The sequence below is a fragment of the Salvelinus sp. IW2-2015 genome, linkage group LG10 (assembly GCF_002910315.2).
Source record: "Salvelinus sp. IW2-2015 linkage group LG10, ASM291031v2, whole genome shotgun sequence".
NCBI lineage: Eukaryota > Metazoa > Chordata > Actinopteri > Salmoniformes > Salmonidae > Salvelinus > Salvelinus sp. IW2-2015.
Genome location: NC_036850.1, coordinates 19,945,395 through 19,962,145, shown reverse-complemented (window position 1 = coordinate 19,962,145; position 16,751 = coordinate 19,945,395). Strand labels below are relative to the sequence as shown.

The 16,751-nt window shown below is 41.2% G+C and overlaps 1 protein-coding gene across 2 annotated transcripts; it reads left to right on the top strand.

Moving 5' to 3' along the window:
* The first annotated feature begins 6,750 nt into the window (after positions 1-6,750).
* Positions 6,751-15,514, top strand: nucb2a (nucleobindin 2a). Of its 2 annotated transcripts, none has more exons than XM_023995659.3 (13): positions 6,751-7,075; positions 10,955-11,095; positions 11,354-11,461; positions 11,577-11,709; positions 12,076-12,179; positions 12,290-12,475; positions 13,497-13,587; positions 13,674-13,732; positions 13,822-13,914; positions 14,049-14,138; positions 14,350-14,520; positions 14,675-14,735; positions 14,933-15,514. In XM_023995659.3, the coding sequence occupies exons 2-13, from the start codon at positions 10,955-10,957 to the stop codon at positions 15,118-15,120; spliced, it is 1,425 nt and encodes a 474-aa protein (XP_023851427.1). In that variant the 5' UTR covers positions 6,751-7,075; the 3' UTR covers positions 15,121-15,514. The 2 variants fall into 2 exon arrangements, with proteins under 2 accessions (XP_023851427.1, XP_023851426.1); XM_023995658.3 differs by having other exon boundaries at positions 14,930-15,514.
* Positions 15,515-16,751: the final 1,237 nt, after the last annotated feature.

Here is a 16,751-nt window from a genome sequence, read left to right as displayed (position 1 = left end):
AGGTTAAATCTAGACTTGGTTTCCTCTATCATAATCGCTTCTCTTTCACCACAGCTGCCAAACTAACCCTGATTCAGATGACCATCCTACCCATGCTAGATTACGGAGACGTAATTTATAGATCGGCAGATAAGGGTCCTCTCGAGCGGCTAGATGTTCTTTACCATTCGGCCATCGGATTTGCCACCAATGTTCCTTATAGGACACATTACTGCACTCTATACTCTTCTGTAAACTGGTCATCTCTGTATACCCGTCGCAAGACCCTCTGATTGATGCTTATTTATAAAACCCTCTTAGGCCTCACTCCTCCCATCTGAGATACCTACTACAGCCATCATCCTCCACATACAACACCCATTCTGCAAGTCACATTCTGTTAAAGGTCCCCAAAGCACACACATCCCTGGGTCACTCCTCTTTTCAGTTCGCTGCAGCTAGCGACTGGAACAAGCTGCAAAAAACACTCAAACTGGACAGTTTTATCACCATCTCTTCATTCAAAGACTCAATCATGGACACTCTTACTGACAGTTGTGGCTGGTTCACATGATGTATTGTTATCTCTATCGTATTGCCTTTGTGGTGTTGTCTGTGCCCAATAATGTTTGTACCACATTTTGTGCTGCAACCATGTTGTTTTCCTACCATGCTGTGTTGTTGTCTTAGGTCTCTCTTTATGTAGTGTTGTGGTGTCTCTCTTGTCATGTGTGTTTTGTCCTATATTTTTAATCCCAGCCCCCGTCCCCACAGTAGGCCTTTTGCCTTTTGGTAGGCCGTCATTGTAAATAAGAATTTGTTCTTATGTAGCCTGGCGAAAGTAAACCCAGCACAGGACACAAACTAATTTGGGGTTGTTTGTTCTGTCGAAGCTTAAATTTAAAATAGGATAATGTAGAAGGGATATCACCGCAAGGTGAAGTCACCATAAAGTAAGGTTCAGTCTAAACCACAATCAAGTGAAATAAATATGTTAGTAAAGTGCATAAAAACAATCTGAGTACAATAAGTACAAAGTGAAATGCATAAACGGTAGTGGCTCTGCTTTTAGCACACTGTCCACATGATACCCTTACCCCACATGGAACAGTAGATCCTCATCTCACCCATACAGCAGCTTCAAATAATGTTATCATCAACCACAACATGGTTCTGAGAGCACTGGTATTCAGCTAGCAAGAAGCTAACATCCTCATGTCAATCCATCTAAAGTAACCTTGGACCCACAATGGATTTCAACAGCTCTCCAGTATAATTGCTTGCTCTCACTCTTACACACTGCGCATGAGCAATCACCTAACCGCTTGCACACTATTTATGGATCTCTTAAAGGGGCAGTGCCATCTAGTGAATATAAATTAATACAGCTATGAGCTTTTACCACCTGGCTACACTTAACTGACTTGCCTAGTTTAATAAAGGTTAAATTAAAAAAAAATTGTGTCTGTGTTTATTTTTTCTTCTGTGGTTGTTTATGTGACATGTTTGGTTTTCAAGTAAACGTCCCCAGCGGTTGTCCCTATAAAATGAAGACTATTGTAATAGTTAGTAAAGCTTGTAATCTATGTTTTTTGCTACTTTCCGTATCATTAAACCAGTTATAGTCTGACACTTGACCATGGACTGAATATCTGACTGAATCTTCTGACTATAATGAGCATAATGTAAGGAAAACACTAAACGTATCATACATGTGAAATAGACACAGATGCTGACATGTAAAATGTTTAGATATTATAATAATGTTCTGTTTTAGGACATCAATCATTTCCTGAGCATTTTAATGAAATCCCAGTAGGGAAAATAGCATCTTCAGAATCCTCCTGTAAAGGGAACAGAAAACATAGAATTTACAAGAGAGAATTAAAACAAATTTGAACCTTTGTGACTTTGATTGTGCAAAGTGACCATTTTACCCGCTCATGCTCCTCCACCTTAGTCTTCTTTGTAGTAACAGCCTTCTTCTTCCCCAGGCAACAAAGACCTCTCAGTCTTCTCCAGAAGGAGGCCTTCTTCTTGGAGGAGTCTTTACTTGCCACTTTTTCCACCTCAGCCATTATTTCCATGGGAGTCTCCTCATGCACGGCCTGGCTGATCAGGTGGACCACCTTAGTCTCATCTTCCTCATTGATACTGGTCAGGGTCGGTTCAGAGCACCCTGACCTCAGCGACAGGGAAGACATTGCCCGACTCTTCGATCTCTTCCTTGGCACGGTGGGAGAGGGATACTTCTCCAGCGGAGGCATTCCTTCTTGTCGGATCAGTTCCTCACAGCGTGGGTAGATTGCAAAAGGCCATGACTTATCCACATACTGTCAGGACAAATGGCTAGTAATGCTTATCTCATTTGAGTCATGTTCCTTGGAGCCCCAAGCGGCTCTAGGAAGAGGTGGCATTGGTGAATGCAAGGATGTCACGGAAGGAAGGAGTTGGGAAACAGAAGTCAGTGGCGTTCCCAAGGAGGTTCTGGATGCCATGATCTGGCTCATGGAGATCCCAGTGAGTTTGCTGACCTCCTGAACCACTCAAGACATGTCCTCTATAGGAGGGACCATTGATGAACGAGATGGACTTTGATCCATGACAGTTTATTCACCTAGGTGAAAATGCCTCCCGGCTGTTGTCATCAACAGAAGCTTATTTCTCTAAATATAGATAGATCAATCCATTGATCACTCAAGCAAAAAACTTTATTATTGCTCAAAATCCCTCTTGCTCTGAAAATAATTGCAACAAAAGAAATATCATAACATTCACTCATCTAAATTTCACTATAATACAACACTGGTAATCATTGAATTTGGCAATCTTTCCAATTTGTCATGATGGTGGCACTATGTGGCCAAAGCTTGAACCCCAGCTGCTTGCAGCTATATATTCATTTGAAGTTGACTGATGGCTAATCTTGATCCACAACATCTGCCCTCATAATGATGAAGATGATGTCATAAACCTAGAAATAGAATGATTCTAATTCTAATGACTCATTCTAATTCTGTAATTTGTGCGGGTCGAGTTGGAGGAGCCCCTAGTGGGGCTATGGTTGGGCTGAGGGCTCCGGCTCGAAATGGACAACATAATCATTATTATGGGAAGCTCCATGGTTGGATTGGTGGAAGTCTGAAATACCCGTACACTTTGTTTTCCTGGAGCTAGGGTATTGGAGTTATTAGAAGTCATGCCCACCATCAAGAAACAGATTCCTGCTCTGAAAACAGTTGTGTTGTATATTGGGTCTAATGATATTATACGTGTGAAATCTGTAAAGTTAGAAGACAATTTCTTAAAGCTCTTGGAGAATGCTCATTAATTAGCAGAACATATAATTGTCTCGGGCCCAATTCTATCTCCTCGTCGTTGCGGGACTGAGTGTTTTAGCCATCTTTGGTCTCTCCACCAGTGGTTAATGTGTCTGACCAAGGACTTGGGAATGTCCTTCGTCGACAATTTTGACTCATGGAATAAGCCTGGCTACTTTGCGGAAGATGGAATTCACCTAGGTGAAAATGGCTCCCGGCTGTTGTCATCAAACATTGGGAAGGGTCTTGGTCAACTAAATTGATGTGAGGACAATATTAGCATTACATGTAAATCAGATTTCACCATCTCCTCTTTGGTCACTGTGAAAGTTCCACATGTTGTATCTGATAGTGGTGACATGCCTAACGGTGCTAAGCAGAGAAATGGAATTGCTATTTCTACTTTGTTTTCTTTTCCTAATAGGTATAATCCAATCTTTGAGTCTCCTGTTGTTCTGAAATCTCAAAATAATCTGACTTGTATTGAAACTCCATGTGATTTTAAATGCAGAAAAGATTTAAAATTTTTACATCTTAACATTCGTAGTTTATTACCTAAAAGGGATTATGTCAAGATCTGGGCCTCTCAGGCAGACCCTGATATTTATTTTATTTTATCTGAAACCTGGTTAACTGATAAAACCCTGGACTCGGAGGTTGATATGGATCGTTACAATGTGTTTATGACTGATAGGAAGGGCAACCGTGGTGCTGTTGCTATTTACACAAATAATCTTATTTCTGTGTCTCTGTTAATGATCTTGTCAATGCCTTGGATGCTAAAAAGAGCTGTGCTGCCTTGTTTATCGACACTGTTGATCATTCTGTTTTGCTGAAGAAGTTATCAAAAATAGGCCTGGGATATACAGCCTCTTTATGGTTTCAGAATTATCTTAGCGACAGACCTCAGGCCCATCAGATGGGGTTAAATCTGAATTTCTTGAGATTTAAAAAGGTGTTCCTCAGAGTTTGATTTTGGGTCCATTATTGTTCACCTTGTATATTAATGACATAGGAAACACTGTTAATACTTGTAACATTCATCTCTATGCAGATGACACAGTTTTGTATTCCTTTGCCACCTCGGTGCAGCAGGCCATTCGTGAACTTCAGCATGACTCAGAAATCACTTACAGATCTTAAATTAGTGTTAAATACAAGTAAAACCAAGCTCATTATTATTTTGTTTATATTGTAATGTATACAGGGCTCTCTTGTAAAATAAATGTTTAATCTCATTGTGACTTCTTGTTTAAAGAAAGGTAAAATTAAAAATGTTAAAATGATATGGTCATAATGATGATAGTTTATTAATAAAATAGCCCAGAGCCAAGTACAATGCAAAATATATATAAACGCAACATGTAGAGTGTTGGTCCCATGTTTCATTAGCTGAAACAAAAGATCCCAGACATTTTCCAAAGGCACAAAAAATGTATTTCTCAAAAATGTATTTTAAAAATATTTTTTATATCCTTGTTAGTGAGTATTTCTTCTTCCTCCAAGATATATATCTACCTGACAGGTGTGCCATGTCAATAAGCTGATTAAACAGCAGTATCATTACACAGGTGCACCTTGTGCTTGGGACAATAAAAGGCCACTAAAAAAGTGCAGTTTTGTCACACAACACAATGCCACAGATGTCTCAAGTTTTGAAGGAGCGTGCAATCAGTGGTGGAAAAGGTACTCAATTGTCCTACTTGAGTAAAAGTAAAGATACCTTAATAGAAATTGACTCAATTAAAGGTGAAAGTCACCCAGTAAAATACTACTTGAGTAAAAGTCTAAAAGTATTTGGTTTTAAATATACTTAAGTATCAAAGTAAATGGAATTGCTAAAATGTTCTAAAAAAGTAAAATTATAAACCATTTCAAATTCCTTATATTAAGCAAACCAGGCGGCACAATTGTTTTTTTGACAGATAGCCAGGGGCACACTCCAACACTCAGACATAATTTACAAACAAAGCATTTGTGTTTAGTGAGTCAGCCAGATCTGAGGCAGTAGGGATGACCAGGGATGTTCTCTTGATAAGTGTGTGAATTGGACCATTTTCCTGTCTTTTGTACTTTTGGGTGTAAGGGAAAATGTATGGAGTAAAAAGTACATTATTTTCTTTAGGAATGTAGTGAAGTAAAAGTAAAAGTTGTCAAAAATATAAATAGTAAAGTAAAGTACAGATACCCCCAAAAACTTCTTAAGCAGTACTTTAAAGTATTTTTACTTAAGTACTTTACACCACTGCGTGCAATTGGCATGCTGACTGCAGGAATGTCCACCAGAGCTGTTGCCAGTGAATTGAATGTTAATTTCTTTACCATAAGCCGCCTCCAATGTCGTTTGAGAGAATTTGGCAGTACGTCCAACCAGCCTCACAACCGCAGACCATGTGTAACCACGCCAGCCCAGGACCTCCATATCTGGCTTCTTCACCTGCGGGACCGTCTGAGACCAGCCAACCGGACAGCTGATGAAACTGAGGAGTATTTCTGTCTGTAATAAAGCCCTTTTGTGGGGAAAAACTCATTCTGATTGCCTGGGCCTGGATCCCTTCTGGGTGTGCCAGGCTCCCAAGTGGGTGGGCCTATGCCCTCCCAGGCCCACCCATGGCTGCGCCCCTGCCCAGTCATGTGAAATCCATAGATTAGGGCCTAATTTATTTATTTCAATTGACTGATTTCCTTATATGAACTGTAACTCAGTAAAATCCTTGAAATTGTTGCATGTTGCGTTCATATTTTTGTTCAGTATATTTAGAAAATCACATACATGTCTTGCTGCCATAGCCAATATTTCTAGCTCAATAATGTTCACTCATACAATAACCATGCAGAAAGCTGCTCATCAATTTTCATCAATAGTCCAAGCAATCACATTAAACCAACTCAAAAAAGTATGCTTTATCCTTCACCCTATTGAAAATGAAGTTTGTTTAATTTAACTAGCTATGTAAGAATGACAAAAAAATGAAGCTATGAAATGACCTGGGATCAGATCTCCCTACCTAAATGTCTTCACATACCATATCCACCGCTGAGGGGAGGACGGCTCATAATAATGGCTGGAACGGAGCAAATTGAATGGAAACCATGTGTTTGATGTTGTTGATACCTTTCCAATTATTCTGCTCAAGCCATTACCACGTGCCCATCATCCCCATAAAGGTGCCACCAACCTCCTGTACTGTCTTTGATATCATGGCAAGAAAGCTACACTGATCCAGGATCAGCGAACACCCACCTCCAAATTATAAACGCCACGTACGATTCAGTGCAACCTATCTTGATAGCATAGTATATCCCCAATAATTTGACTGACAGTGTGTGCGGCCTATTAGAATAACTATGCGCGTCTTCAGAAAGTAGGAAGTGAAGATTTTATCCAATGGCAACTACCCAATTTAGCATACATGCCATGTTATCAATGTAAGATTTCGTTCCCTTGCTATCTGACATTGTAAACAAACGCCTGCTGGCATCAAGGAAGGAGCGAGAGGACAAATGATCAGCTCGGGAGGAGACTAGTTAGCTAGCTAGCTAAATTAGCTTGACGGGGTTTCCACTAGATAGCACAGCCACAAAGTCAAAATTGTCTATATCGTAAAGATTTATGAAAACATAATTGGTGTTAATGTAAGGTTAGGCGTACGGTTAGCCCTGTGGTTAAAGTTAGGTTTAAAATCTAATTTTAAGAAGAGACATTTTAGAAATAGGCGGGGTTTACGACTTTGTGACTGTAGTAACGACCGTTTGACGGGGATTCCGATCAAAAAGTAAGTCCCGCTGTGACATGAATTGTTTTGAAGTTATTGCTATTTTGTTAATGAGACAGGTAACCAGACTCCAATAAGACATATACCGCAACTTCTCGATGTGGTCAACACAAGACCCCCCATCACTGTTATTTAGCTAAGTAGCTAGCTTGGGTGGAAATGAAAACCTCATAATTAGCTTCAAGCTAGCTGTCATTAGATTAGCTTGCCATCTACCAGCTAACTGTTAGCTAGCCAGCCAGCATCATCACTACTAGCTACGCTATTGTATTGGCCGCAGTGAGTGTGGTGGTAAAGTGTAATGTTAGCTAGACGACTAGCTATTGAACCGCTGATGATTTAAATTGTAGCACGCTAGTTAGTTAGATGACAAGTATCACGTCCTAGCTAACATGTTATTAATAGCGTAGCTAGTTAGCTGCTAGCAGGTAGCTAGTTAGCTATCGATGGCAGAGAGACACGTCGGCAATGGACAGGAAACATATGGGGTTGGGGCCATGGAGGTAACTAGAGCAGACGACCCGGTGGGGAGCGTGGTGAAACATAAGTCATTTTGAGTCAGAGCCTATACAAGACAAAGTCATGTTACGATATATCACTTATCCTGTTAGAACTTTTGTGCAGAATCCACTGAACTGTTTTAGGTTCAAGGTTTATGGTCATGTTGTAGGAGGGAGATTCCAAGATGTGTGCAGGAGGGCATGGGACAGAGGACTGTGTAGTTTCGTTGGATAAAGTTGTGTCAACTGTAGGTGTGCTCATGTTGCTGGGGACCGGAAGTGTCCTGTGCGAAAGAGGCAGGTTGAAGTGGTCAGTGTAGTAATGGATGGTTGAGGGATCCTGAGAGGGTCCCAGTGAGTAGTAGATTTGTGCCACAGAAGGATAGGGCAAGGAGTGAGTATTGCTTTAGTAAGGTTGGCTTCTTAGCATACATAGCAATGGTTATCAACTGTACTGCAGAAATTGAATGTAAATCACAGAAAATAGATGTTGTTGTGGCAGCTGCAGAGAAGTATTTAGGTTTAGGAGATTTGACTTCAGAAGAGTTACAGGGTGTGTTGAGGGGCAGTGTCCCGTCCTCCCAGGTCCTTGGCATGGTGCAGGAACAGATAGGGTAAACTCACTCAACATTTTTGGGATGTATGCCAGGAAAGCCACTACAACAACACTAAACAATACAGTAATTGCACTATAACGGTGACAAACAGTGCCCACTAACTGTTAGGGCCTACATAAAGCTGTCCCAACAGCCGAGTTTCTTTTCAGCACCATGGAGTGAATCCTTACCACTGCTACACCTGGCTATCAGTGGAGCCTTGTCTGGCAGTGAAACAGTTCATTCAGCCTCATTTACTGCCTTTTAAAAAAACATAGCTGATATAGCTGACTTGCTTAAACAAATGTGGTTTCTACTGACAATTGAGATGTACAAACTATAAGGGAACGAAGAGCGGATAAGAGGCAATCCGTAATTTTGATTAAGACATTAATTAGCGAGCTAGGACGGACGTAGTCAATATAACTATTTGTTCAGCACTTTTTTTTAAATGTACAGCGACCGAATTCAGAACATGGGCCGTTCTTACCGTATTCTCCCTGTACACCAAATCAGAACCGTAGGATAAATAAAATGGGCATATAAGCAGTACAATATTTGATGATTGCATTTTGCTAAAACAGGCAATACGCTACATGTGCACCACCAAGTCATAACAGTAGGCTAAGTTATGAGGGGGAAAGGGACCAAATTATTAGTGCGAGGCACATGGGCTACTAACAGCTTACTACACATCATACACTTAGTATTACTTTCTTAGCTACAGTATAAATACAGTGCATTCGGAAAGTATTCAGACCCCTTCACTTTTTCCACACTTTGTTACGTTACAGCCTTATTCTAAAATTGATGAAATAGCTTTCCCCCCCCCTCAATCGACACACAATACCCCATAATGACGAAGCAAAAACAGGTTTTTGCAAATTATTGAAGAAAAAAAAACTGAAATATTACATTTACATAAGTAATCATACCCTTTACTCAGTACTTTGTTGAAGAACCCCTGGAAGCGATTACAGCCTCAAGTCTTCTTGGGTATGACGCTACACGCTTGGCACACCTATATTTGGGGAGTTCCTCCAATTCTTCTCTGCAGATTCTCTCAAGCTCTGTCAGGTTGGATGGAGAGTGTCGCTGCACAGCTATTTTCAGGTTTCTCCAGAGATGTTCGATCAGGTTCAGTCCCGGGCTCTGGCTGGGCCACTCAAGGACATTCAGAGACTTGTCTCCAAGCCACTCCTGCGTTGTCTTGGCTTTGTTTTGATACAGGTGCATGATAATGGTCCATTCTAAATCAAAACAAATTTCACACATATATATTATTTAGTATATGTAAAGACAATATTAAATCAAGGATAGTCTGCTGTGTGACAATATTAGCCTATCACTTGTGAATTATATATTATCACTTGTGAATGATGCCCAGCATAGGAAACAATGCCTTTTTCGAATCATAGTTGCACACCTCATGTAGCCTAGCCCATAGGCCTATATGTTTTGATAAGGTTTGTATCACAACTAAAGTGTCCCAAAAAATTCTTAAAATTAAACACAATCCGCTTTACAAGGGGTGTAGAGCCTAACTGGCATACATAAGTAGCACGTGAGTTTCAAGTTTGGGGAGGATAATTTTCACCGTAAAAATGCACAATTGCATTTGCGGTCACTTGATAATGGTGTTTTCTGTAAATGGAACATTTGCGTTATAGCCTACTACCCATGTGCACATTGCTGCGCTTATAATGTGAACAAATAGCCTCATAGTTTATCACCATTTTTAAGCTAAACGTTCTGATCTGCTAGTGGTTGTATTAATTTGGGATCTATCGCATCCCACAACTGTCCCAGACTATGTTTGGAATTTTTATTTCTTGCACAGAGTAGAATAGGTCGACTTTTGTACTATGGGGGATAGTAGATTGACATAGGCTAGTACTTTAGCTGTTCTTTAAGCCTACTCATCTTGTTGGCTGACGAAAAGTAAATGTGGACAGTTCTTCCAATATCTTCAATATGCACCTCGGAATTGGATAAGGACGCGTGCCATTGCATCCCTGATGTGTCTGTCTTCACTTGTAGCCTGTGAGAAAGACCCGATCACATGATGGAGAGCCATGTGAGTGAGGGGTGATTCGGAGTGCACAACGTAGTAGGGCACAACGGCCACTGGCCGCAAAGGGGATGCAGCCGTAACATTCTAGGTTTTGTCAAGTACTTGTCAAATTGTGAATGAGTGACTGATGTAGTGTGTAAAGCCTGTGCAAAAAAAACAAAGCAGAGCTCATGCCTTTCAAGCGACTTCTTTCAAATCATCATTAGTCGCATCATGTATTAAAAATCAAAACATATAGCCCAACGTTTGTAGAACAACTAAAGTTACATTAGTAACTCTAAATTAAGCATATAGCAGTAGCTATTTCTTTGTTAACCGCTCAACCCAGAATAGTCGCATGTGCGCATTCAGCTTTGTTCAATTGTATTCTTCGTACTATAAAATAATGCCATGGAGTTATAAGCAAATCTTGTCTGCTAAATAAACTAGTAAGCAGACCGGAACTGTACTCCAGGTGGCAGTATGCACCCTTTCAGTTTGTTTACCAACTCATAGAAGTAGTAGTAGAAGAAAATAGACTACTTCAAAATGGACAAGCCCGTGTGTTCAGAGGACACAATGGGACAGATACAAAGAAGAGTACTTTGTCTTTCTCTATGGTTGGGGCACAGCCACTTTATTTGGGGCAGAGACTGATGTTTTCTATCATCTCTGGTTGAAGTATTGCTTGTCATGTGTTGTTGTGTCTAAGTGCGTCTTGTGTCTCCAGATGTCTTGGAGCCAGGTATTCCACACCAGCTGCTTTGTGCTTCTGGTACATCTGCTCTGTCTGGAGGCAGTGCCCATTAGTCTGGACAAGACCAAGGTGAACCAGCCGGAGGACAAAGCCTCAGAGCCACCACCAAGTGTGGTAAGAGTTGGTGAAGGATCACATACCAAGCAAGCACAATGGAGAAACATGGCAGGCAGAGCAGCCCTAACAGCCATGAAAAAAGCAGTCATTTGTGCTACCAGTACAAGCTCAGACCAGTTATACCAGCTATATTCTCTAACATAATTTATTGAATTGTAACGTATACAGACTGAACTGACGTCTACTGAATGATGCATGAGCTAGTATGCATGTTATGCATACTACTACAACTTACTACTTTATTTCATGTAACAGGACACTGGACTCCACTATGACCGTTATCTCAGGGAAGTCATTGATTTTCTGGAAAAAGACCAGCATTTCAGAGAGAAGCTCCATAACACAGATATGGAGGATATCAAGGTATTCTAACAGTGTGTCCTGCTCATTCTTGTCGTTCTTACTCTCCTTGAGTCATTAGTCATGAAAAATGCAAAACAGCAGCMGTATGATAATCATTACATCACGTTTCCTACAGATGGGGAAGCTGGCCAAAGAGCTGGACTTTGTCAGCCACCATGTAAGGACACAACTGGACGAGCTAAAAAGGCAGGAGGTTAGCCGGCTACGGACACTGATCAAAGCCAAGCAAGACATCGAAGGAGGGAACGGTATGCTGCCCAGTGAAAGACCATTAATATGCCTTAAGTGCTATACTGTTAACATCTAGAAACACTAGGGCAAAGGCAAAGGTCTCAGGAGGATGTGGTTACTGTAGCGTCAGTGTTGAGTCACCTACTTACTTGTGAAACATGCTTTTGAAAATCTCTGTTTCGAATCACAATAGTAATAGCAGAGTATTACAGACAACAGTAACGTCTCACTTAAACCACTAATTGGCAGGATTACAGGCTAGTATAGATGCACACAGGGTGAGCTTTGACCAACACACCCTGCCGCACTGGATAACTATTACAGTGCCAATGTCAGGTCATCCCATGTCATATTGTGTTATGACTGTTAAACCTCACTCACAGATATGGCAGTAGACCACCAAGCTCTGCTGAAACAGTTTGAGTACCTGAACCACATGAATCCTCACACCTTTGAAGTGGAGGATCTGGACAGACTCATCAAATCAGTAAGTAGAATGTAGAATGCATGGTACATACATACAGTAGCTTAATAAAGTACCTGTAGTCCTCTTCTCCTTCAAGACATTTTAACTCTCATCCGTCATTTGACCACAAGGCCACAAACGATCTGGAGAACTATGACAAGGAGCGCCATGAGGAGTTCAAGAAGTACGAGATGACGAAAGACCATGAGCGAAGGGAACACCTCAAGACTCTAGACGATGAAGGGAGGAAGAAGGAGGAAGAACATTACGAGGAGATGAAGAAGAAACATGCAGACCATCCCAAAGTCAACCATCCAGTAAGTCCAACTGCACTTGGATGCTATGTTATCTGTGTGTTTCAGAGCTCAATTTGTTTGTGCTCACATATGGTCTAGCCAGTCTCTAGACCATGGATGGGCAAGTTTGATGGGGGTGGTGGGGGCCACAAAAAATCTGAACTCATCATGAGTGGCTCGAGGGTCTGTATCTAAAAATGTTTAGCTGACATGGTTTAATTGAGTGACTGACATAGCGAGAAACTGCTGATGCACAACCACATTTTAAAATGGGATCTTGTGTATTCTACTATTCTAACTCCCAGCAGTAAGTTGAAACCCCAAATGAGTTCCTAAACAATATACACTGACTGTAGAAAACAATAATGACACCTGCTATTTCCATTACATAGCTTTCACCTGGTCAGTCTATGATCCCTTATTGATGTCACTTGTTAAATCCACTTCAGTGTAGATGAAGGAGAGGAGACGGGTGAAAGAAGGATTTTTAAGTCTTGAGACAATTGATACATGGATTGTGTGTGTGCCATTCAGAGGGTGAATGGGCAAGACAAAATATTTAAGTGCCTTTTGAACGAGGTATAGTAGTAGATACATGGCGCACCGGTTTGAGTGTGTCAAGAACTGCAACGCTGCTGGGTTTTTCACGCTCAACAGTTTCCTGTGTGTATCATGAATGGTCCACCATCCCAACGGACATCCAGCCAACTTGACACAAGCGTGGGAAGCATTGGAGTCAACATGGGCCAGCATCTCTGTGGAATGCTTTCGACACCTTGTAGTCCATGCCCTGACAAATTGAGGCAGTTCTAAGGGCAAAAGGGGGTAGAACTCCATATTAGGAAGGTGTTCCTAATGTTTTGTGCACTCAGTATGCATATGCTGTATATGTTTGTTTGTTTATGGAAATTGATCTGCGAGCCTACAAAAGGGGGATGCCAGTTGCCTATTTCTGCTCTAGACCTTCCCCATACTTAGGGGATGATTTAGCTCAAGTGAGAGATTTATTTCTAACAGGGGACTAACATTTTTTGCTGTGCAGGGCAGCCAGAATCAGTTCAAAGAGGTGTGGGAGGAGGCAGATGGTCTTGACCCTGAAGATTTTGACCCCAAGACCTTTTTCAAGCTGCATGGTAAGTCCTCATCAATAGACATCAAAGGCTGTGGCAGGGACATCCATCTCAGAGTTCCTCAACATTCTTGCGTTTTGAATTTTCAGATTCCAATGGAGATGGCTTCTTCGATGAGCAGGAATTGGAGGCATTGTTTACGAAGGAGGTAAAGATTTGTCCTCTTTTTTAATGTCTCACCTGAAATGATAATGACACGTGTGCATGTATAGATAACGGTTCGTTCTGTGGGCTCAGCTGGAGAAGATCTATGATCCTACCAATGAAGAGGACGATATGGTGGAGATGGAGGAGGAGCGYCTGCGTATGAGAGAGCACGTCATGAACGAGGTAWACTGTTGTCCCGGCCGTGAACCYTGCATACTATATTCCCATGGATTGCTAKCACTGAAAGTTAGAGATTGGTTTTGTTGATTTAATGAAATAAATAGTTCACATGGTGACTGATCTCTCACTGTTCACAGGTGGACACCAACAAAGACAGACTGGTCTCCTTAGAAGAGTTCCTGATTGCCACAAAGAAAAAGGAATTCCTGGAACCAGATAGTTGGGAGGTGTGGTAGCTATATCTATTTTAACTCTCATTCATACTGGCCTACTTTTAATATTTCAACATTATAACTCATTATTATGAAACGGCAAGAGTAACAAAAACGATACCATATCTCTAAACACTCCTACATTCAACCACACTGTAATTATGTTGATTTTCATATCAATAAGGAGAGGTAGAAGGGTATGAACTGACCCGTCCTCCTTTGTTAGACCCTAGAGCAGAACCAGGCCTACACGGACGAGGAGATGAGGGAGTTTGAGGAGCACCTGACCCAGCAGGAAGAGGACCTCAACCAGAAAGCATCAGACCTCCAGAAACAGAGGGATGAGTTGGAGAGGCAACAGGAACAGCTCAACTCACAGAAAGTAGAGCTTCAGCAGGTACAGAGTGGGCAGTGGTAGAACAGACACAACCAATAGGTTCTCTATTACTGTAATGCACTTATTTTGTGTGGTATTGTTATTTTTGACATGAGCTGCCATACTTACCTACAACCATCCATCTGCTTATCTCTGTTTGTCTGTGGTGTTTCAGGCAGTAGAACACATGGAACGGTTGAAAACCCAGAAAGTTGAGCCCCCTCCAGAGGTTCATGGTAAGTGATAGTTTACCCCAATTCCATTTTCTCTTAACTGGTGTGCTGTGTATTTTTCAGAATGTAGAGGTGACTATGGAAAATGGATCTCAAGATGTGAAAAATTCAGCGATGGGACAAGACTGTAACTACCAATTGGATATCACAAAAAAGGGGTAAAAATGAACTGTACTCAAAACTACTCTCTTTTTCAGTAGAAGGGAATGCTATCCCAGAGCCACAAGGAGAGTACCATCCTTTGCCCCTGGGCCATCAAGATATGTCCCAAAACCACCCGGGTATGAAGCAAGACAACCACCTCCAGAACCAAATACCCCACAACACCCAGGATTTGTCCCAACCACGACTCCAAGATCTGCCCCCAGGCCATCAGGCAGTGCCATAGGGCCAACATTACTTACCATAAGGCCCCCATCAGAACCAGCCCACTCAACCCCAGCTGCCAGATAAAACTCTATAGACAACACCTCTGGCTCCATGGCCCCCCACCCACAGACCTTTACAGTACTTATATACCTCCAGTCCAGTGTGCAGAGGTCCCTCCATATGGGCATGTGTACCCCGTTATCCTGAAAGAGTTAACTGAAAACCAGCTGAAGAACACAGGAGGAGTTTACAGTATCTCTGCCCACTTGTGGATTTCAATTTGAGCCTCCACGGCCTAGAAATGTTTTGTACGTTTGCAGTCAGGGAATTTGTGTTATAGAGTGCATATGCGGTATGTGATGTATGGATTGGTCATAATTGACCATTACTTAAAATGCAGAGCTTTGGTGGAATGGTTTTGGTAGTGTCAATGTCTATATATTTTGGAACATTGTTTTTAATTGGTGCTGTGTAATGTCATGACAATTAGGCCTAATAATTGTCAGGTTAATCCAGCTGAATAATGATAATGTTGTGAAATGTACGGATTCCTGAAAAAGCTCCATTTCAAAAGGCACTGAAAATGGCATTGGGAGCATTATGAACAGTAAAGACAACTGTCTCATGAAACAGAATATAATATAAAATATGTTCTTTTTTGTATGGGTTCATTCTTGTGTATTACATGGCATTAGCTTGGCCACCACTTTATATTTCATTTCCACAAGTCTGATAACAGCAATATATGCTAATGTTGGCTATTATGGGCACTAATCATGGGAAACCTGAGTGGATTGCAGTCTTATTTTTTGGTACTTATACTATAGCCAGCTCTTTGGATTATCTTAATTGATGTGCAAATGTAAGAGTCAGTTGATGATCTGGTTATTTCTGTAGATTATTGGTAATCACATCTTGTTTTCAAGTTTGTGCTTGAATGAGGCTACTGTTCCTAATGACCTGCAGGTGTCTTGGCCAAGGCCAGTACATGTATTGATACTGAACAGGCCTTTACCATGAAATGAGGTCTACCTTTTGTACTCAGCAAATCACCCCCCGAGTCTGTCTTAAATTGGGCCTTTTTGTTTTACCAAATTCTGCTGGCTAGGGCAAATGCTCTTTTATCTTGCACCATACAGAGGTGTGCCTAATTTTTGTTTGTAGAAAAGAGTAGTTTAATTTTCAGATGACCAATTGCACAGGAAAACATCAATATTGCTGTAGACAATATAGTGATTTTCTTTATAGCTAGTGTTCACGACTCAGAGTGAAACTCTTACATGTGAAGTTGACACAATCCTTACATTCTACACACCTAGTGTTGACATCAGTTCCAACCAATTATGTTTTTGGACAGAGCAGATATGAAGTGACAAATGCAAATTTACAGAACAGTGCATTTATTCAGTGCATCACTCTGTCAGCTACCATATGGCCAGAGCAAAATGTACGCACAAGAAATCTTCATTTTGAGTCATTCAGTCAGACCTACAACCTGCTTAGACTTCACTCCCAAACATGCCATGGCAATACAATGTACAGTATAAACAATCTTCACATTGAGACAAAACATTTGTGGTATGACCGCAGTCAACATATTGTTTGGTCTTTCGTGTCATGCTTCCAAAGCCTGTCACTAGCCCCAGCCAC